The sequence below is a fragment of the Corvus hawaiiensis genome, chromosome 1, assembly GCF_020740725.1.
Source record: "Corvus hawaiiensis isolate bCorHaw1 chromosome 1, bCorHaw1.pri.cur, whole genome shotgun sequence".
NCBI lineage: Eukaryota > Metazoa > Chordata > Aves > Passeriformes > Corvidae > Corvus > Corvus hawaiiensis.
The window spans coordinates 48,282,247-48,304,459 of record NC_063213.1 but is presented as its reverse complement, the minus strand read 5'-3'; the positions used below and the strand labels follow the sequence as shown (position 1 = coordinate 48,304,459).

The 22,213-nt window shown below is 39.5% G+C and overlaps 1 protein-coding gene across 3 annotated transcripts in view; it reads right to left on the bottom strand.

Moving 5' to 3' along the window:
• The window catches only part of RAPGEF5 (Rap guanine nucleotide exchange factor 5), a 159,499-nt gene that overhangs the window by 105,256 nt on the left and 32,030 nt on the right, over positions 1-22,213 (bottom strand). For all 3 annotated transcript variants that reach the window (XM_048303609.1, XM_048303617.1, XM_048303627.1), the window contains exons 5-7: positions 21,469-21,637; positions 16,196-16,262; positions 9,223-9,271 (exon numbers count right to left, since the gene is read on the bottom strand). In XM_048303609.1, coding sequence (XP_048159566.1) covers positions 9,223-9,271; positions 16,196-16,262; positions 21,469-21,637 — 285 coding nt within the window. The remainder of the gene's footprint in view (positions 1-9,222; positions 9,272-16,195; positions 16,263-21,468; positions 21,638-22,213) is intronic.

Here is a 22,213-nt window from a genome sequence, read left to right as displayed (position 1 = left end):
ATCTCTGAAACAGTTGGCAGACCCCTGGGGGGTGCTGCCCAGACAGCTGTGCAATCAGCTGAGTAAATCAGCTAATTAAAGAAACAAAGAAAATGCAAAAATTATTAGAGACAGACTCCCGCTTACAGCATTGTTCAGCACCTCTGTATGTAAAAAGCACAGCCAGCACAAGATGGAATAAAAGTACTTGTAAATCAGTGAATGAACTATTGCACAAGTGACAATGATGCCATTTTCTCTCAAACCCTTATCTGGGATGCTATGATATTTATGCTTTGTAGTTTAAATCAATTTAACATAAATTACTCCAGCATTTTATTTTACAATTACAAAAGTGTGAAATGTAATGTTGATCTCATAACTGACTTCTGTATATAAAAAATGGTCATTAACTTTTGCTTGACCTTAGGTGTAGAACTAATATTGAATTTGCACAGAGGGTACTCATTATTCTGATCTAGTTTCCACACAGAAAAAGAAGTTCCCAAGGGTCCTAGTGCTACAAGCCATTTCCCAAATCTCAGATAGGAAACAAGACTCCAGAAAATGATGCAAAAGCATTTCCTCTCATTGCAGAGTTTATCAAAAGGCAGATAACAGCAAGGGTAGGTATCTGCAATCTAAACAGAGGAAAGCCAGTGTGGTAAGAAAGGAGGCTGGCAGATGAAGATTTGGTCTTGCTGATCACCATTAAGGCGCCGTTCCTTCCCACTGCTTCTAAATGACCACAGGAAGGACAAACCTCAGTTTAAATGAGGCTTGGGCCTGCCTACATTATATAGCCATTATAAATTTAAAAAATGAGTGTAACAAGCAAAGCCACCAATATTTCCCAGCTCAGTCAGATAATGGTCATTTCACATTATTGTACAATGGTTTTTTAGGAACTTCTGTTTATTTTATTTCTCAGAACTGAAGCCTTTCATTTGGCTTTGAAGGTCCATATTTCGTCCAAGTTAGTGGTGAATTAGAACAACATAATTTGTAAAACACCTCTAGCTAAACGAGACAGGCATTTTTAAATAGATAAACAACTACTGTTGATTCATGTGGCCAGAGGAGATTTGGTTTTCAATGGCTGGCCCTTTGTGATGCATGCAAAGATAAAGCCATATTTTACACCCACTTTGTAAACATATGAAATCATATTTTTTTATCAAGGAGGAAAAATATGTGAAAAATGGTATGTAAACACTGTAGGATTACTACACGAACAGACAAAAGCAAGGGGTTTTGTACCAATCGCAGCTCAAGGGAAACAATTTAATGCTTGAATGCAGAAAGTTTTAAATTTTATCCAGTAATTGTAGATATTTGTTCTCATGTGCATGATATTCAAAATAAAAACTAAAAAAAAAAAAAAATCATGTGGCAGTGAAAGTATCTACAGCAGTGTTGTCTGAAATGAGATGATGGAAGGATGGAGAAGAGCCCATTACATGATCAGAGAATGATTGCTGGGAACAGATCAAACAAAAAGGTATGGACTGTTGCTGAGCAGGCTGGTGCAAAGTGAAACACTGCTCTCTATTCCATGGAAACATCCCCCAGGCATGGCCAGGAAAGGAGCAGGAAACAAAGAGGACTCTGAATAAATAAATTCCGTGAACTCATTGTAAATGCCTCTCCCAAAGCCCTAGTAAACAAAACATTCACCTGGGGGTTGTTTTTTGCACAACTGCTGTCTTTCCGACCTTACTGTGCTGTCTCTTTTTGTGTATGTGCAAAATATCTTCCCCCTACACAGCTACTCTGCATTGCTGATTTCTTCTGTGAGAGCACCTTAGATCACACAGAAAGAACTATGCACAAGGTTCTACAACAACTGCAAAAACAAAACCATAAACTGCCAAAATCTGTCTCACCACAATTCCCACCAGAGAGCTCTTTTCCTTCTTTTTCCAAGTCTGAGTCCATTCTGCTTTATATCAGCTGTTGAACACACAACAGCTGGTAAGTGTTACTGTGTAGTCCTTTCACTGATGTTGTCCAGGGCATTTCCCATCCCCAGCATTGCCCAGGGTGGGCACAAAGCAGGTGGTTATAGATCCAGCTAAGGCACAACAGAGCTCCATGTGTGTGATACACATAGTGTTCCTGACCAGCCAACACAAGGAGCATCATTATCCCCAGGGATAGCAGGGGTCTGATCCTGCTCTTTTGAAGTGCTGTCATTTTCTTGGTGTGCTTGATCTCAGGAGTAATGGAAGAATTCCTGATATGATGCAATGTATCATTGTAACCCCCATTGGTCCCTAGGGGAAGGGGTTCCCTTCAATAGGGCACAGAATGTTTAAAAAGGATTACTTAGAGAAGCAAACATGATTAGAATCATGGAATCATAAATTATGCTGAGTTGGAGGGGACCCATCAGGATCATCGAGTCCAATCCCTGCCCTGAGCAGGACAGCCCAGGACCTGTTTATGAAACCTGTATATTCAATAGTATTTAATATGTTTGAAATTTACACACATTGCTGAACTGCTCTATTCTTGAATGACCTTTGATCGTGTATTTGTAACCTCATTCTTCATACCATGTGCCTGAGAGCAATGCCCCAAAGATTCTTGAACTCAGAAAGACATGGTGCTCTGACCACTTCCCTGAGGACCCTGTTCCAGTGCTCAACCACCCTCTGGATGAAGAACCTTTTCCTGATATCCAACCTAAACTTTCCCTGACTCCGCTTCATGCCATTTCCTTGAGTCCTGTCACTTGTCACAAGAGTGAAGAGATCAGTGCCTGCCCCTCTGCTTCCCCTCATGAGGGACCACAGCGAGGTCTCCTTCAGTCTTCTCTTCTCTAGGCTGAACAAACCAAGATTACCTCCCTTACTTTAAGACCTGAAATCACAGACCTTAAAGGAATGCATTTAAAGAAAGACCCTAAAGTGCAGAGTAACTCTTAAAATATTGCTAGCTACGTTTTCTGGTGAAGCTTTTACTTTGAACCACATTTCAGTGGGCAGGGGAAAAGTAAAGATACAGTCACTGTGACCGAACAGAAGCACAATAGTCCTGCACCTTCACTTTGAGTGGCCATTTTTCCAGGGTGAATCCTGTAGGCAACATTTGCAGAAGAACTGTCATTCCACACAGTTTACTAATTTCAACCCTTGGTTTAAACAAGTGGATGCTTGGAGGAACTGGGAGTTGTAATGAAATGAGGTACTACTTGAGTCAAGTAAATAAACTGATTGAAAAGAGACGTGAGGAGAATAGAAAAGCAATAAGATCCTACTGGTTTACCCTTTTCCCACCCTTCAAACTTGCTCAATTTTTTCACAAGAGAAAATGCACACCTCTCTGGCATATGACTGTCACTTTATTCTGTAAATAGGACCAAGTTTTTCACACCTCATTATGCTCTTCTTCAGTGGCATAACTGGTAACAAACCATGCACATTTTAATCCAAAGATACTGAATACCTAGTATATTCAATAGTATTTAATATGTTTGAAATTTACACACAATGCTGAACTGCTCTATTCTTGAATGACCTTTGATCGTGTATTTGTAACCTCATTCTTCAAGTGTGTATACAAATCTAACTCAAATTTGTAATGATTTCCATTTTCTATATAACAACACTTCTAGAAGTGAATAAAATGAATAACATAGCATAGGACATTCAGATAGCACCATATGACAAACTTTTGCTAATTATTGTGGAATAAATTTACTGAAAAGTCTCACAAGGATCTGTACTACTTGAGGAAATGGGCTGAATGATAAAGATGCAGTTTTGTGAGTTAACCAAGCTGATAAAACAGCTTAATGCTGTCAAAAGTATCTTACTGGGCTCCTTCCCACACACCTCCACCTCCCCTCCCTGATAAGAAGCTGCCACCCTCACTTTGTGTCAACTCTAGCACGTGCTGCTGCTATACTGTGTGCTGCTCTGGCTGCCCCACCTCAAAAGTAATACAAGAGATGTAGCAAAGATGATCAGATTTAATGGAAGAGATTTGGTACAAGGAATGACTAGTGATATAGCCTGGAAATGAGACAACTCACAGGGGTATGGCAGATGTGCACAAAATCCTGAATAGTATAATGACAAATAGGGAATGGCTTATTCACCAGTCTCTGTCAGCAAAAAGCTGTATCACAACAGAGTGAGGGTCGTGGGGAATGTGTTTAAAACAAACACGGAAAAATATGTTTTAACATACTACACATGTGAGTTGTGAGACTGCCATAAGGGATGATGAAGGTCAGGAGTATAATCAGGCTTAAAAAGCAATTTGATAAATTAATGGAGAAAAGGTCCAGCAAGGGTTACATATCACAGCAGCATGGGTACAGCAAAATCCCTCTATCACAGGCTGGTAGATGCTGAGTATGTACATCAGAAGGACTGTTTGTACTTGCTCTGTTTCCTACTCTAAGCATCCCTACTCATCACTCACAGTAGGAGCGTAGCTGGATGGACTTTTAACCTGACCCAGCCTGATTGTTCTCATGTGTTTAACCGGGCTGACATTGCCTGGAGTGTGTTTGAGTCGAGTCACGCAATCAGCTCTGACAGCAGTGCTGTAGAGGTGGTGCAGCAGCTGGGAAAAGGAATAGCTGTTCACAGCTTGCTTTTCATTCATGTCGGCAAAGCTCAAGCCCCAGTGACTGCTTCATATTGAATCGTCTGCACTAAAATAAAAATACGAAGCAAATCACATAGGCAGTTAGGTTCTGACAGAAGCAATACAAAAGAAAAGGGGAAGGGTGGATATGCATACATATACGTAAGAATAGGGTGGAAGCAATCCAGAAGGTCTCAAATATGGAGTTAATACACTGCAAAAGTCATATTATTAAAAATTATTGTACATTATTATAAATAACGTAAACGACATATTAAAAAGTCAATAGAGCTTGCCAAGTCAAGAATGGCATGACTAAAATGTGTCTAATTATATAGTGGAAACCTGAATATCATTCATAAGGGGGAGCAAAACCACACACAAGTGCGAGGGCTTTTGTGGCTGCCCTGCCTTTCACAGTGAGAGGGAGAAGCACCCACAGACCTGCCGCTGCTCCTGCAATGCCTGGGGAGAAGCTGAGTCACCATCTTCCTACCTCATGCATACCCTGCCACCTACTATCTTAATTAGCCCCCATATTCACAAACACAAAGACCAGAGTCATGCTCTTATCAATTGATCCTTTGCACAAATAAAGTTATAGAAATTCCTTTTTCTGTAAAGGGATTTGCTGAGTGATGCCACAGGGTGCAGCTCGGTTTGTGCACAGAAATGCAAGGCATCTTGTTTGTGGATGGGATTAACACCACTACAAAGCATCTACCTGACAGGTTTTGATCAGTTCAGATGTACCCGTGTAGCTTTGCCACCAGCTAAAGCCTCCAGCCTTAGGCTATTTGCTGCTTTTTATCCTTGTTTTAGCTACCATCTCTAACACATAAGAAACATGTCATGAGCCATGACAAGCAATTGAGATAAATGCCGACGACCCTTGTAAACCTTCAGATGGGAAGCTGCATTTATGTTACATTTCACCACATTTGCAGAAGGTATCAGAAGCCAGCAAGGTATAAATAAACAAAACAATTTAATGCCAAGTGCCTACAATTAAAGTTCCCTTCTGCTCCAGTTACTTGCTTCCCCAAGACCTTTTACCAAACCACAGAAGACAGCGTTTACTCTATTTATTTCTAAGGCTAGGCAAGAATAATTTCAATGCATTTTTATAAGCCACAGGGAAGTGCACAAGCTCATTTCCCCCTCTTCGGTCACCTTTATCATGAGAGCTTTATTCTAATGAAATGTGATTTCAAGTCAACAGTGTTACCGAGGTACATCAACACTTCTGAACTACAGGCACTTATTTTACCCTGGTTTAGTTTTATTTGCAAAGAAACTAAACGTGCTGAGCTCCTTCTGCATGAAGGCTCTCTAGTATGTCTCTGTCGGCATATGCCTTATTATCAGAGTGGTTTACTTGCAGCACACATCTGGAATATGAAAACAGAACTTTTTTTCCACGGCACAGAAGTTTTTAATCTTTCAGGTTCCTCATTTTTCTTTCAGCATCTGCCAGCTTTATGAGTTTCTCCTATTCTTCTACACCACAGTAAAAACAGAAGAATGGCTCTTGGGGAAAGGCATTCTACTCCACACCCTACTGGCTTTTTATTTTCTGGTAGCCAACATTCTCCATCAAGTCAGATCCTGTACTAGCAAGAATTTGATACTCTGCCCTACCCCACAGCAGGGTCAGGTCTCTACCTCGGTTTTTGTCAGCAGACAGAGTGTGTAAATCTCTGACACGGCCAGAACTGTAATAGTTGCAATTACTACCTCTCACATACATACACTAGGTAGCAAACCAAGCTGCATTTAAACAAAAACAAACTGTTTTATTCAGGTAACCAAAGGCAATACTTGTCCTCCCCCTCCAAACCCAGCACACCCTCCTACCTGGAACCTCTCCACCTCTTGCAGAGGGAGCTGTGGTGTTTGTGTGCTTGCATAGCACTTTCCATGCAACTTAACATGGTGATTACTACAGCAGCTCTAGACAAATAATGCAAAAACTTAAATCAGCCATTTTTTCTAGTACAATTAAATCACTGTGAAGGGCCTCTCTAAGAGCAGAGGTACAACCAGAAATTAAAATAATTCAGGAAAAAATTATATAGTCAATTATATAGTCCTTGTATTAGGCAATTTTTTTTTTTCTTCTTTTGATGGGGGAGCTGCTGATCTCTAGGAAAGCTTTTGGTTAATGAACTGATTGCCCTCTGCAGCCAGGTTCCAGACAGCAGGTTAGGACCATGCCTGTCGCCTGCTCTCCCCGCTCATGAATCCCAGGGTGGATGAGCCAGGCTCCCACACCATTCACACCAGCTTGGAAGCTACCCAGGGCAGCTGGCCCAAAAGCCATGTTCCACTCCTTTCAAGCCAAAATAAACTCTTTGTCCGATTTTTGGTGGCTTATTTCCTGGAATTATACGGAGTCTTGGAGAGCATTAAAGGCACAATATCTTTGACAGATACTGTGGCTTACAGCTCCAGAAGTACTTTCTCTGAAACATGCTTCGCTTCACCAGGCACAGCACTTGATCGCTAACAGTAACTGCTACACTGTGAATTTAACCACCAGCAATAAAATAAAGAAGCATAACCAACCACCCTAATTTACTCTGCACCTACTGCACTAAAGGCATTAACTTAAATTAGGCCTTACAGTTATGCTTGATCATACACCTATTTTTTACTGTCATCCAAGATGGGGCATAAAGAAATGCAAATTTCAACAAGCATGCACTAGTTAAACTGACAAGAGAGTTATCTTTTGTTCAGATCTGAACAGATATTTTAAGTGTTTACATTAATGTATTAGAAAAGGCTGGACAGCACTGCAAAGCTCTATAAGGAGCTTTGGTTTTTTAAGGCTGTGATTTTTAACTGAAATATTTCTACTTGCTCATCAAGGGTTGCAATTACACCAGCAAAAAGGAGACTCCAAGAGATATTCTTCTCTTGGATTTTCATCTCTTGCAGCTCATTCCTAATCCAACCCCCATCCCATTTTCTACTCTAACAACCATCCACCAAAAGGAAATAAGAGGCTAATTTGGGCTAAAAACAACTCTTTGGGGGTAAAGATTTTTATTTATTGCTAGTAGCAGTAGTAATATTTGCTGATAAAACTGCTTAGAAGCAGAGAGATTTCTTATACCTCCGTAAGCAGGAAGTAAATGTACATGGCACCACACTCAGCCCATTTAACAGCAAAACAAAATATTTCCTTGAGCACTTCTTTAAAATAGCCTGTTTTCCTCTGCACTGAGCCAGAGAAGAAGCATTTCCATGTTCAGCCATTACAAGTCAGGTGGGACTGGGGTGACACCAGGTAAGGGCAAGCAGCCGAGGGGTGTTGACATCATAAATGACTACAGCACTTTCAGAAGCAAAGCTACCTCACAGAAGCAATTCAGGCCTGAATTCACATTCACATTTGTGTTCGCTTTCTACAGATTTACCTTTATAGATGAGTGTGGATATAACCTATGGCTACTTCTATTTCTAGAAAAAATGGCATCAAACTATGTCTAGAATTTTTTTTTTAATACTTACATTTTCACAAGAAAATGTTTGCAGGTACACCAGCCACATCTTCTTGGTGCCCCCAGTTTAAGATACCATGCTGTGTGTTGTGCATGTGTGTAGCAAATTTTGTGCTGCACGTGTAAGCAACAGACAGACTGATAGAGATATTATGATGCAGCACTATTAACAAGTCAGAAAATATCTCAAGAAGTACAAAATCTGTGACTTTAAGTTCTAGAAAAATCACTGAAAATCACAGGAGATGCTCAGTGAAAATGCACTCAAAGACCTCGATGGCTTTGGGAACACGCTAATAATTTTAGGCCCCTTAAAATTTAAGGCCTCTGTTTTACTTTAGAAATGCATTCAACTTGGTGCAGAAGACACTGCACAAAGACACCAGAGAATTAACTCTGTAAAGAGTCAGGTCTGGCCAAGCAGGCTTTGTTGGTTCCTGTGCAGTGCCTGGAAAACACAGCTTCCTTGCTTCCACTCCAGCTCAGCGATGCAGATTCTTCTGAAGCACCTGTGCTACCAAACCCTGATGGAGCTCAGATGGCCACACATTTCAGTGCCTTTGCACTGTAACACCAGCATTGGCTGTGAATGCTCTTACTGTCAGAGACTTTCAGTTATCCAGTTGTCTTTCCCCTTTTCCTGCCCTGATCAAAACTTGCCTCTACAGCCACACAGGAAAGAAAGCCTTTGTGCATGAAGTTGTCCTTCTGTTTTAGCAGTAAGAAAAACACCTGGGTGGGCTGGTAAAAGACAGAAAATATGATGGCATGAGATACTGGACATTAAAAAATAAAAAAGAGGAAATTACATACTTACTTGTCTTAAGTATAAGTCAAATAAAGACATCAGCTTTTTTTATAAAGTGCAAGCCTAGAGAAAATAGTGATTTTGGCCAGAAAAAGATCCAAGTTCAGATTCAAATGTAACACTTTGATTTTATTAGCTAGGTTATTAGATGCAATGAGCTAGAAGGAGAGAAACTTAACTGCAATTGCATTGTGCTGTATACACAGATTCTCCATTACTATCTTTTCTTCCCCATGTTAAAAAGCAGTGACAATTCAGATACTTCAAGAAATGACAAAAGGGAACAGCACAACAAAAACCCCTCTGAAGTGCAGCCTGACTCACCTGACTTCCTTGCTTTCAAGGCAATGACAGCAGCCAGTTCTCTCTGTACCTAAAATATCAGAAAAAGAAAAGGACGGTTATAGTTCCCAGCACAGTCAAATAAAACAAAATGCAACACCGGTAAGATATGAGCTATCAATGCTTTGCAGCAATCAACTGCATGTGGAATTATGCCTGGTTTTGAAACTGCAGTCAGTTTTCCTAGCAAATCTATCTCCTTTTCAGCTGGGAATTCTGTGACTTTAATTTCATGTAAATACCACACATTCCTTAGGGAATGGGCAATTCAGTAGCCCGACTCGTAATTTATTTGCACAGCATATCTGTTTCACAAGTACACACTTGAATCTTCTCCCTTCCCTTGTTACATATTTGTTTTGCCTCTGTTGAGCACACTATAATGCTGGATCTATTGTGTGACTCCAGAATAAGAAAGTTCTTCATGCTGAGGTTTTGAAGGTTCATGTATATAACTGACCTTCACTTTTTGGATCTTCCAGGACGAAACAGCCTCTCCTAGTAGCATTGCTGAGAATTTCATGACCAAAATTTCACTTGAGATGAAAATGCAGAAGTCAGAGCTATTTTCAGTTTTACAGGCTCTCTCACTAGCCTGTGGTAACACAGCCCTGCCATGCTAACCAGCTCCCTTCCTCATCCTCTTGTCTTCGTTCTTCATATTTTCTATATAGACCAGCTACTGTCTCTAGCCAGCTCAACTCTACATCCACTTCTCTCCATAGATCTATTCCTTTTTATACAATTTCTTTTTCTATCATTTTTCTATTCATTATTCTTATGCTTCCTACTTCTTCACTGCCATCATCTGTCCCACTACAGCTGCTTGCACTTGGCCTACAGCACCCCAGATGCTCTCTTCTGCATACACCTCAGTTCTTCCCTTCCTCTGCCCCATCTGTGATCTCAGATTCCTCTAAAGATCTCTCAGCTCCTTCCAATTTCCATAATTTTCCCAAGACAGCCTGTCTTCAATATTAAAAAAACTAAATATGGCACATTCCAACTTTTTCTAGGGATTGTCTCACTTCTCTCTACAAAGTCTCCAGCAGTGCATACTAGCCATCTTGTCTAACAGACCTAGGCAAGGCTCAAAGCTATTCTGCAGTGGCAGGTTTGACATGCAGTTTCTGAGAGATGTGAAATTTCAAACATCCTTCTCAAGATATGTGGTTTGGTCATAAGCCACAAAGCCCACAAAGGATTCCCAAAGTAATACAACTACTAACAGCTGTCAATATCCCACTCTCATGGCTCTGAAGAGAAGTTTGAAAATGTGAAAGAAGAATAGTTAACATTATGTCTGAGCAGACAGACAAAATCACTCAGGGCATCTCGGTACAATGGTAATTCCAGCACCCACTGATCAGATACTCAGGAGCCACCCAGCAGAAGGCAGTCATACCAGAGGCCACATCCTTCCTCTGCTTGCATCCTTCTTTCCTTTGTGGCAAAGGACCAAGAAGATTTTTTTGCTGTCCTTGCAAGGTACAAGGATCTTTTCTATTCCTTGATGCTGCCCTACTGAGAGGGACAGAGTTTTCAGCCACTCCAAGCAGGAAAATATGAAGGCAGTGCCACGGTTTTCTTAAATGTCATCCTGTTTCCAGCACAATTGTGCAAGCTGGCAGTATTACCGTCCCTTCCTTCCTTCCTGTACACTCATTCCCATGTCTGGAGAAACGTTAATCATGGATAATGTAAGCGTAAACTTCAAGTAAAACGGGAAAGAACAGTTATTCCGTAGAAAAACAACGTGTGCTTCCTTGCAGCAATTGCTATACACGAGTATTATAATAACACACACAAGCTATCTAGTTAAGAGTGGGATTTTTAATAAAAGCCCAAGTTGCTTCTGAATAGCAGCACCATGACTTTTCATGGCTACACTTCTCAGACCCTCTCCCTTCATTAAACTCAGCAGGAGGTACCCATGTCGATGCCTCTGTTCTGGTCTAGTCTCAGGTTACTGACAGTAAGAAGCATTGCAGTGATGTCGCATCTTTATCTTTTAGCATTTAATAAATACATTATCCTAAGATTAGCCTCAAGAGACACTACAACCTGAAACAATTGCAAATGTACCACTTAACCCAATCAAATACTCAAGAAATGCAAATCTTTCCATGGCTGGAAAGAAAAACCCATCTTGTCAGAAGAAAAGGCAGCATTGTGGCATCCTGCAGTTTATTTGTGGTATTACTTTCACTTATAAGGTGGCACCTTTTAAGTTTGAAAGATAGTGCTAAAATCACAGGTAATAAAAAGGCTGGGTTTCTATATTTTGTCTACGTCAAGCTAAATACCTCATAGTTTGCTGTGGGCCAGGAATGCAGTGGGCCTTTTACATAACTTGAGCAAAACACTTCAGATAAAGCAGGGGGAAAATATGTTTCTCTAGTGTTAATAGTAACCAAAAGTTCCTTCATCAAAGGGTTCCATCATGATAATCTGAGCTGCCTCTCACAGGATTCACTCCAATCACAAAGAATTTGTACTGCTGAGCATCCTTCTGGATTTGATTGGTGTCCCTAGATTTCATAATCTATATGCTTTTGTCTATTTTAGCATAAATGCACTTGACATCTCTGCTGGACATGCAATTCCTCTGCATCATTACACCAATGGAAATCCATGTATAACATTCATTCCTCATTGCACACATGCTACCCATTACTATACTTCTTCCTAACAGGATTTCAGTTACTGCCTGTTTGACAAAATTGATAGTTGCACATCACATCGAAGATAATAGTGCAGACACAAAATAAAATATCTAAACAAGAACTATGTATGCCTACCATATTGAGGTATTAAATTTTTAAAAATATTTTATACATACAGCTTGTTGCTAACAAAGCTAACACTATCCAAACAGTATCCCATTTGAGTAGCACTGCAGATGTCAAAACTGATTCAGTTTAAAGGCCAGTTCACCACACAATATTTACGCAAATATCACGAAAGTCTGAAAGAGGACATTTTGAGTAGGTAGTTGGCATGTTACCACATCTCAATCAGTTTTCTTTTTGCAATATAAAACAGTGTGCATAGAGAGTGATACCCAGGTATACTTCTGCTTGATTAAATACAAATGGCACATTTATATGGTGAATCTTGTCTTCAAAGAATAGAGAATTTAAAAGAGTAAATGACAACTACTGCTCTTATCACAAAACTTATCATTTTATTATAGTGGATATAGTTCTGCATCTAGCAAACAGTGCATACCACCTCTACTTTTTTCCTTTCTCTTTTTTCTGCCCATAGTAGTTTTCTGTAAGACAATGTTCTAGATGCCATTGTGCCAAATAGGACTTCAAATCTAGAGAGAAAGTGCCAATCCTTACAGAATCTCAAAATGAAATCCTGCAACACAAGGCTCTAAACAGCAAGGTTTTGAAAAACAGTACGAGTCTAGTTCACATTTTTGTATCTCAAGTTATGATAGTTTGATGGGCTCTAAATAAAAGTAATATTGGCTGATGCCTTATAGCACCAGAAAACTATTTTCCAAATACACTTCATTAACATCCTGATATTCTCTTCTCTTCCACCACAAAGTAAAGCAAAAGCTTTGCAGTGGAAACACTCATAGCTATCCCATCCTGTTCTGCTTTTACCAGACAAAACACTGAATATGAAACTGCTCTTTGGGACACGACATGGGATGCATGACAGCTCTGGAATGCTTTTTTAAACCCATGAGTAATCATTACATTTTTAAAAAAAAATCATGACCAAAAAGATTATCTGATGCAAACGTATTTCCAATGGCATTTTGCACTGTTTGCAAATTTTCCACTGCTTTCCTTTACAATTTAAGTTTAATGGTGCCTCATTGTAATGGAGCATATGATATAAGCACATAATTTGATAGGTTAAAAGAGGGATTTATATTTTAGGCACACGGTTTCCTCCAATGTTGCTTGGGCTGGATCCTCACAATCAGTTTAGGTTTGAAAATTTGGAACAGAATCCTCTGAAAAAAAAAGCTGACACAGAAACTTTCTTCTGACCTGAAAAAAATGTTTTATTCCATGAAAAGCCAAAAGAAAAACAGAATAGACAGTGGTGAAATTTGAATCTCCAGTTACAAAGTCAACTGTAATCTTCAACTGCTTTAGTGCTGGGCTGGGAATAGGGATTTTGTGGGTTTTTTCACACTTCTGAAGTACTAGTGTGAACAGGATTCTCAATTATGAATCCTTCGAAGAAGACTGGTTTAATTTTGTACAAAATCCATAAACATTCAGTGAGCCAAAAAGCCAGCGTGAACACATTTTCAGTAATGGCTAATAACTCCGCTTTCAGTTTCCAGCTCCTGCTTACAGAAACCTTTTTTCTTTATTTTTCGTATAAATTCTGAAGCTGAAAGAAAAGGAAAAAAAAATAAGAGAACCTAGATGCTGGACTCTGTTGAATGGTGTGAGCTGATGTTTCAAATTCTTCTGGGACATAAAAGTCTTTCCATAAGGTTGCAGTGAGTACTTTAGGTCCCAATCTACTGTATGGAGGAAAAGCAGTATTCTGGAGGAATAAACAGGAGAAGTTCATATACATATGTTAAAATTTGGAGGATTCTACTCTGGTTTTGTGCCTTTTCCCCAGCGATAGACTAGAAAATCATTATAGAGGCACCACAATGTTGTGTGGAAATTCAGAAAATGCAGGAGAAAAGATCAGATTCTTGACATCACCATGGCAATAGATGGGTCTCTGGCCATCTGGAGATGGAACTGCCTAATTTTTCTTTAGCTAGTTAGCTACAGTAATAAAACGGTTCATTTAAGAAACCCTGTCCATGTGCCCTGCAGCTGGAATGACTCAGGATGTAGTCCACAGGTTTGACCTTGCAGATGTGAAACACTCTGAACTCACTGTCAATTAGGTAGGTTCAAGGATATGCATGTTACTCAAGTGCATCCAGCAACCGTTAGATCCAGTTCTTAAACTCAAAAGGTCACTTAGTTTTGTTGAGTGTGTCTCTTTTTTTTTAACTGCCAAAACCCCCCATTATTCTATTTTTTATAAGCAAAGCTTTTGAGGGATACTGGCAAAGTTTTATAGAGTTGGTAGTTTTGCAAGTTTTTGAAAAAAATATAATTTTGCAGAAAGTATTTCACAGTTTTCTATTTTTGCTCTGTATGGAACTGAAAATGGAGGATATTGAGGTTCTGACTTCACCTTTCGTTTTCAGTTAAGAAAAAATGTAGGGAGAACAAGGAATTTGAATACTGAGACAATAAAAAAATAAAGACATTTCAAACACAGCATTTGCTTATGTCATACATTTTTAATTACTTTTGCATAAGGTTGAATATACAGAATCACTGGCTTTCCAAACACATTACAAAATATAGCAAAAATTCTCCTTCCCTTCTGTTTTCCAGCAATTTCAAGATAGCACTGTACTTATTTTTCTCAAAATAACCCTTAGCCTCATGCCTTTTTCATAAGGACTTTACCTTGCCTGCTTCAATTTCATCTCTGTACTTTCTTACATGCCAAAAACAGAACCAACACTAATTCCATGTTTTGATGACACCATGACTTGGGTGCTGGTGTTCACAGAGTTGCACAATCACAGAATGGTAGAGGTAGGAAAGCACCTCTGGAGTTCACCTGATAGAAACCTCTGCCGAAAAGCATGGCCAGCTAGAGCCTGTCCATCAGGTATTTGTACATAGTGATAAAGTCCTCCCACAACCTTCTGTTCTACAAGATCCACTCCCACTTCCCTCAGACTATCCTTGAAAATCAGATACTCTGTTTCCCTAACCATCTTCACGGTCATTCACATACACTCCAGTACATCCATATCTCTTGTACTGGGAATTCAGAACTGGACCCAACACTCCACATCTGGCATACCAGTGCTGAGAGGGGAATGATCACCTCCCTTAGCCTAAGGACAACACTCTTACCAATGCAGCTCAGGAAGGACTTGCTTTCTTTGCCACAAGGACATGTTTCTGGTTCAAGCTGCCATCCACCAGGACCCCCAGGGCCTTTCCTGCAAAGCTGCTTTTCAGTCAACCCTCAGTCTGTATAGAATCATGAGGTTATTTCTGCCAGATGCAGGATATGGCATTGACCTTTTCTGATTTTCCTGAGATTCCTGTTGGCCCATCTCTCCAGACTGTCAAGGTCCCTCTAAGTGGCCACACAACCATAGAATCATAGAACTATTTCAGTTGGAAAAGACCTGTAAGATCAAGTCCAACTGTTAACCCAGCACTGCCCAGTCCACCACTAAACCATGTCCCCAAGTGCCACATCCACACATCTTTGAAATACCTGCAGTTTGGTGAGCAGACATTCCTCCCAGTGTTGCATTGCTTGCTAATTTGCTAAGGGTGCACTCTGTGCCATCATACAGATTACATTAAATTGAGTCAGTCTAGCTTAACTTTCTGAAGTCCTGTCTGTCTGCTTCTTAGAACACTGATCTTACATGATAAACAAGATGCACCAAAGTCTAGCAGAAACAGGATAATCTCTTGTTTATTATGGTGAAGTTAACTGAGGCTAAACATAGTTGGGAAGCCCAGGTTTCCCAGGTGTCTCACCTCAGAAATTTATGATAATCTACACAAGGGCTGCTGAAGCCTTTTCTCTCCCTTTGTCTCTCATCGATGTATACTTGACCAAGAGGGTCTGAGTGTAAAGTACATGGCACAAAAGTAACCTTGGTCTTCCAAATTGGTGTCTTCTGGGCCATGAATAGCATCTATTACAAGAGCAGGCTGCAGCAGTCCTTGCTTAGTTTGATTTTAATAGCTTTGGAATTGTACACTAAGGTCTCAGTAAAGCTATCCCCTTCCACAGACTAAAAAAACCGTCTTCATAGACAAACATCTGTTCACTTAGACTAAGTCTTTCATTTGAAAGGATTCAAAACATGACAATATTTCAAACATGATCAGTTCAAACTTTGATGCAATGACCTTACCGCAGAAGTGAGACGAGCAAGAATTTCAGCATTGGTTTCTGCCGTATCTTCTATTTTTTGATCAGGCCTTAAAAAATAAAAATAAGATTTTATTATTTCTTTCATTCTGTTTCAACATCTTTTGATTCATGAAAAGTAAGGAACTGTGTAGCCACAGGCACTAATGTAAAAGGGCCTTTGAGATTCCACATCAAAATGAGGACTGCAACATGACAATAATTAATCGTGTCAGTAACGACAGAGTACACCCTTTGTCCCTTGCTGTCAAGAACTCTTTTGATCCAACCAACATGAAGCAGTGAGAGAATTCTTCAGCTATAAAAATATGATGAAGGACTGAGGAATGCAGGACCCTTTAGATCAGAGTTGCTTATTTGACTGTGTATTTTGCATTGCTAAAAACATACTCTATGAATAGAGCAAAGAGTTTTCTATCTGCCTATGACCCTGCTTTGCTCATGTGTGGAGCAGCACCTATGGAATACAACTTCACGTAGATGAAAACAGACAACATCAAAATAATTTTGAGACATGCGAAGTTCAATATTCAGAAAAAATAAACCAAAGTGAAAATAATGTATTTAAGAAGCCATAAATAACCAAACTAAAGTAACAGCTGAGAACACTATTTGGTTGTCTTGACAGTAAGTCACAGGAAAGAGAGACTTAATGTGTCATTTCAAAAGTGAGGCAGTGAAGATAGAACCCTCCTAGAAGCTGTCCCAGAAGTCTGGCCCACGTGGAAACAGCCACACAAAAAGGACAGTACAGGATAAGACTGTGTTTTTCTTTTAAACAGTCTAATTCCCATCCCTAAAACATCTGTAAGCCTTTCAGAAGCTTTATTGACAATCAGAAGTATTATACCAATATGATAGGGTTATAACTATAGGCAGAAGTAAAAGAAAATTCCCTTGAGATCTTTACTTTTCTTGGTATTCAGGAAGCACTGGCATGCCAGCAAGCTGAACAGATACACAAAACTGCAGCTGCTGTAATAAACATAAATCCCAGGTATCGGCAGAAGCTTCTGTCTTTAACTAAATTATTTAATTGCTTATATGCCTCAATGTCCTTTGGGAGAGAGCTGGAAACACATTTGGAATATGCAGCTGGCATATTGTGGTTCTTAAATCCCATGTCAAAAAATTTAATTCCCTGATTAAAAGATTAAGGTCAGAAAGCACAGAATGACACATGCATTCATTTTGGGGTGAGCATATTCAGATCAAAATGGTAATTCAGATTAAAATCACAATTATTTCCACAACTGCCTTACCTATTCAAAGAAAACATGATTTAACATTTTAAGTGTTATAAACAGCCCAAAAGAAATAAATGGATGCATTTTCATTTACAAAAACTGATTTATTCAGGTTGTCTCTCTATAATTTGGAAAGAGATTAAAATAACTGAACTCTTTAGAGGTTTCTCTACACATCTGATCTCTTCTGATCTCTCAGAACCAGGCTAGGACCTGATTCTTCTACATTGGAGGCAGAAGATAGCAGCTCAGTAGACACAGCCACAGATGCAATCTATAAACCCAGAAGAGCACATAGCATAGCTATTTCCTTCTTGGGCCTTTACCACTTCATTTTCTATTTAAAAGTACTCCCAGTATTCATCTGCATATGAGCATCAAATACTTCTGAAACCATGAATATACTAAAAATTAGAGTCAGTTCTTCAGAATCAGAGAGGAAGGGTATATTATGCCACCCAGGCCAATGGACAAAAGCAACACTTATCACCCTAGTTTTTTTCAAGAGTGGACAGCTAGGACCTAGTAAGGCTGATACCAAACAGGAGCTATAAAGCCCAGGCAAATTAGTGCTTATCCAGTTCAGCAACCTGTGGGCTTAATCTGCTAAGCAGAGCGAGATGCAGGGATGCTTGTCCTAGATCTGCAAGCGACAAGTCAGTTTCCATACAATACCTGAGAGCTGTTTGTCTTCAGCAAAAGCTTTCCAGGAACTCCATAAGGCAGTAACTAAATCAATATCCCATCCTGGCTATTTGCATTAAAACCAAATTGCTTTTAAGAATGATTACTTTTCTGATATCAATAAAATGCAAATTGTTTCAGGACAGAAGACCGAATATATTTCTACACTTCTGAAAATAAAAAGCAATATAAGATTAAGGAAAAAATCTCTGCTAACATCTCTTCCAATAATTTTTAAAAGTACTATGGGATATATTTCAACAGCCTCAGGTACCCAGTGCATTCCTGAAATGTTCACTGAGTCTACCAGTGGTTCTGGGAATTGTTATAAACACTCCCACTTACAAAGAAGGAAATAGAAGCATGCAAGGATTAAACACCTGATACAACACTATTGCAGTAAATGGAAAAGAATTCAGGAGGCATTGAGTGAGAACCTAAGTGATTGATCAAGCTTGCAAGAGAGTCCAATGCACAGCTTTCAATCCAGATTTTTTGTCCCCAGGCTGTTGCAATATTCACTTGTTTTCTACTCAAGTAGGATGACTGTGATTAACGCTGGGTGTTTAATGACTCCAAGAGGCCTCTTCATTGGTCCCATCTCATTTGACAACATTTACAGCATCTCAGTCCTGTGGAATATGCACAACAACATTAGCCTTCAGATTAGCATGAACTGAATTCCTGCTACGTCCTCACTCGTTTTCCATGGTGAATTCCCGCTAATGTTATGTTGAATGTAAGGAATTTCCACCAAGGTCAACAGGGAGCATTTATTCAGGAACCATAAGCGTATCTCAGACTTCAAAACAGTACAATCGTTGTAGAGCTTCCTATAGTTTTATTTGGGAACACCACTAAAACTGACCAGAAACAAATACAGATCCATCAAAAATCTGTACAGCGAGTCAAATCTGAGCTATGTTTATTTAACAGGGTTTCCAGAATAGCTGCTGAAGGAAGTCCCCAGAGCTTCTACTGCCTACTCATGTCTACAGACTTCTTCTGGGAGAGCAGAACCATGGTACTTCAGAGACCCACTGACGCACCCAGAAGCCCAGGCAAGCACAAGGCTGCAGAGGAGACAGAGGTCATCTGGCCTCTGGGACCACCAGGAGATGTCTAGTGTTGCTTTCTGGTGCACAAGCAGGCAGTTCTTTCTGATTTCATCAAAAGCAGGGAATCTAATTAATAAAGTAAGAATTTATCTATCCCTATGTACATTTAGAATTAATGCTGTCGATACAGATTGTAAGAAAACCTAAGACAGAAAAATGAGTACAAAAATACTAAATTATAAAAAACCCTATGCTTCTACAGGTAGGCAAAACAGCTAATATATTCAAAAAAAGACAAACCCTTCAGGGAAAGGTTTTTAGAATTGCCCTCTTTCCTCATGAAAAAGAGTATATGGCTTTATTTAACCAAGTCAGACAACTTTAACAAACATCTCATCACACCTATTCCCTTTCTGACTGTGTTTTAGCAGTTTATTATTTGCATCAAGCATGAAGAATTTTGAACCTGGAAAAGTCTCCTTCCGCTTTAATATCACATTCCCTCGAGGGTATACCATTACTTAAAATTCAGTTCCTACAATGTATACTTTTTCGAAAAGCACCCTCACAATCTGACGGGTAAAAGCTCCAGAAAACAATTTTTCAGTGACAATATTCCCAAAAGGAATCCAGCTTCAACTCAAATTTGAATAATGTGAGCAGGAAGGAGCTGGAAATGTACATTAGTGAATAATTGTTCAATTCATGTGACAGGGATCATCTTCCACTGGAAATGACAGTTGCACTGAAATGATAAAACTGCAAAGCAGACTGTAAACTTGAACCTAAAAAGCCTTCAATCCATTTTCCTGCTCAGCATCCTTCACATAGCACATCAATATGACCTTTTGATTCAAATCCTTAGAACAAGTAGACATGAACCATGAAAAGTGGTCTGATTTACAGCAGTGAGAAAAATCCCAATTCCCATTAAAATCAAGATCAAAATGCCCTGATATTTAAGGGACAGACAAACTGTTTAGCACCAGAGTTGGCTGGAAGACAAGAATTTCTATTTGCAAAAAATAGTCAAAGGTTTTCTCCCATATGAGTCAGCTGCTTAGAAGATCATATTCAGTCCTGCTGCTCTAGCCAGCTTGGGGTTCTTATCACTTGTCTACACTCACTCAAGCTGATCAAATAAATGCATTTTAAAGGGAAGCACCACTCCAGAACTGCCAATATTTGATTGGTGAGGGCAGCCAGCAATAGGGGAGGGAATCAAGTTTCTGCCCTGACCCAGGTAGAGAAATTACTGAGGTTTTTTTTCCAACCAGCTCAACATGTCTGAATTTAAGAATCTGGGCTTGAGGCAGCTTACAGGGTCTTTGGCTTTTCTACTCATTTAAAACATTTCTACTGGACATCCATTTTAGAGAATGAGCATTTTTAAAAGCTAATATGTAGAAAAGGAAAGTACTCATAGAGGAAAGTTTTGTCTTTGGCATCAAAAAGAATAAATTCTAGTACTGCCAGAGTAATAGATCTCCAAAGTATTGAGGATCATCATGTTAGGGACAGTGGAAGAATTTAACTCAACTTGTCTATTCAGGCCAGCTCCTGCAGATTTACTAAAGAAAAAATGGTCATGAGTCTTCAGAGCTCTCACTAACACTTTTCTCCTCTGTTTTGGCCTCTTGCTGTGGAACAAATAAATATGGTTTCCTTCTAGCCACTCTAAAAAGCAACCTTAGAGTGCAGCCATACGAGCACAGAGAGTAGGATAACATCCAATAGTCAGGTGAAAGAGGAGGCATATAGGAAGCAAAACTCTTGAAAGGTATATTCTGAAAAAGGAATAATAATGTGAGACTACAGAGCTCTGGCAAATAAACAGTAGAAAACTAAAATCAAATGACTGAAGGTATCACATTTCCATCCATCTTGTCAATCCATCTGAAAGCTGATCCTGACACATCACAAGGGCATCTGATCTGCTAGTCAATCAGCATCAGAGCATCCCTTCTGCCAAATTCATGCCAAACCTCCAAATGTAAGAGGAGACCAAAAAAAAATCACATGCCCAGGTAACATAGCAAGCTAGAGGCAGCAAGCTAGTGCCTAAAAACTGTAATATGCCCAAAACCCCAAGTCAAGTGCCTCAATTTTTCTACCCATACTGACCTTAGATTAAAAGCACATCTCTACAAGATTTGTCAACCCCCAAAAGAAAGCTGTCTCATTTGCAAGGTGATTTGGGGGTAAACAGTGTCATTATAAGGCCGGACACTTATAAAATAGTCAGTAAAAGTTGCATGCACACTTACAGATTGCACATGTCAATCCTGGGAGGAGACAGTGGCAGTAGCTGAAGCAGGAGCTTTACTCCATTCTTCCATGCTTCCTCTTTCTCAAATTCACAGAAAAGGTAGGTACATTCATCCGCTGAGAACTGGTAGAAAGCATGAGAGTCTTGAAAATAGAGTTGTCTGTCCACTGTTAGAAAAGATAATATTAGATCTCCTTTAAATCTTCACCATGTAAAGATTCCATACTCCTGTATTGCACTTGATCTTAATGCTGAGTTGTACCATCACACAGGGCAAAAGGATTGAAAATTTAACACAGAAACAATCCTGCCCTCTGAGTTTAATTCAGTGCATCCAAACAGGAAAACCCCAGAACCCCAGTTTAAAAATATCCAGGATCCTGAAATTCAAGCATTAAGACTGATGAATATTTAATTGGTTTTGGAATCAGTTCAGGATTAGGATATAAAAACCTTCCTCTTTTTTGTTAGATTTCTGAGTCTCAGTTTCCATTGATTTCTAAACTGTTCTCACTAACGGTCAGGCACTAATAAACAAAGCTCAGTAATGGGGATGCAGCCCATCATTATTCAAGCTTCTCCTCAGATTCAGGGCTACTAGATTTGTAGACTAGACCTGGATAAGAAGATGCATCAGTTGTCTTCCTTGAAAAGAATGGGATTTAATGGGGAAAAAAGGACAGAGTCCAAAGCCAAAAGCACAAGATCCTGCTACAAGTAATTTAGCCCTTGCTGAGGCTGCA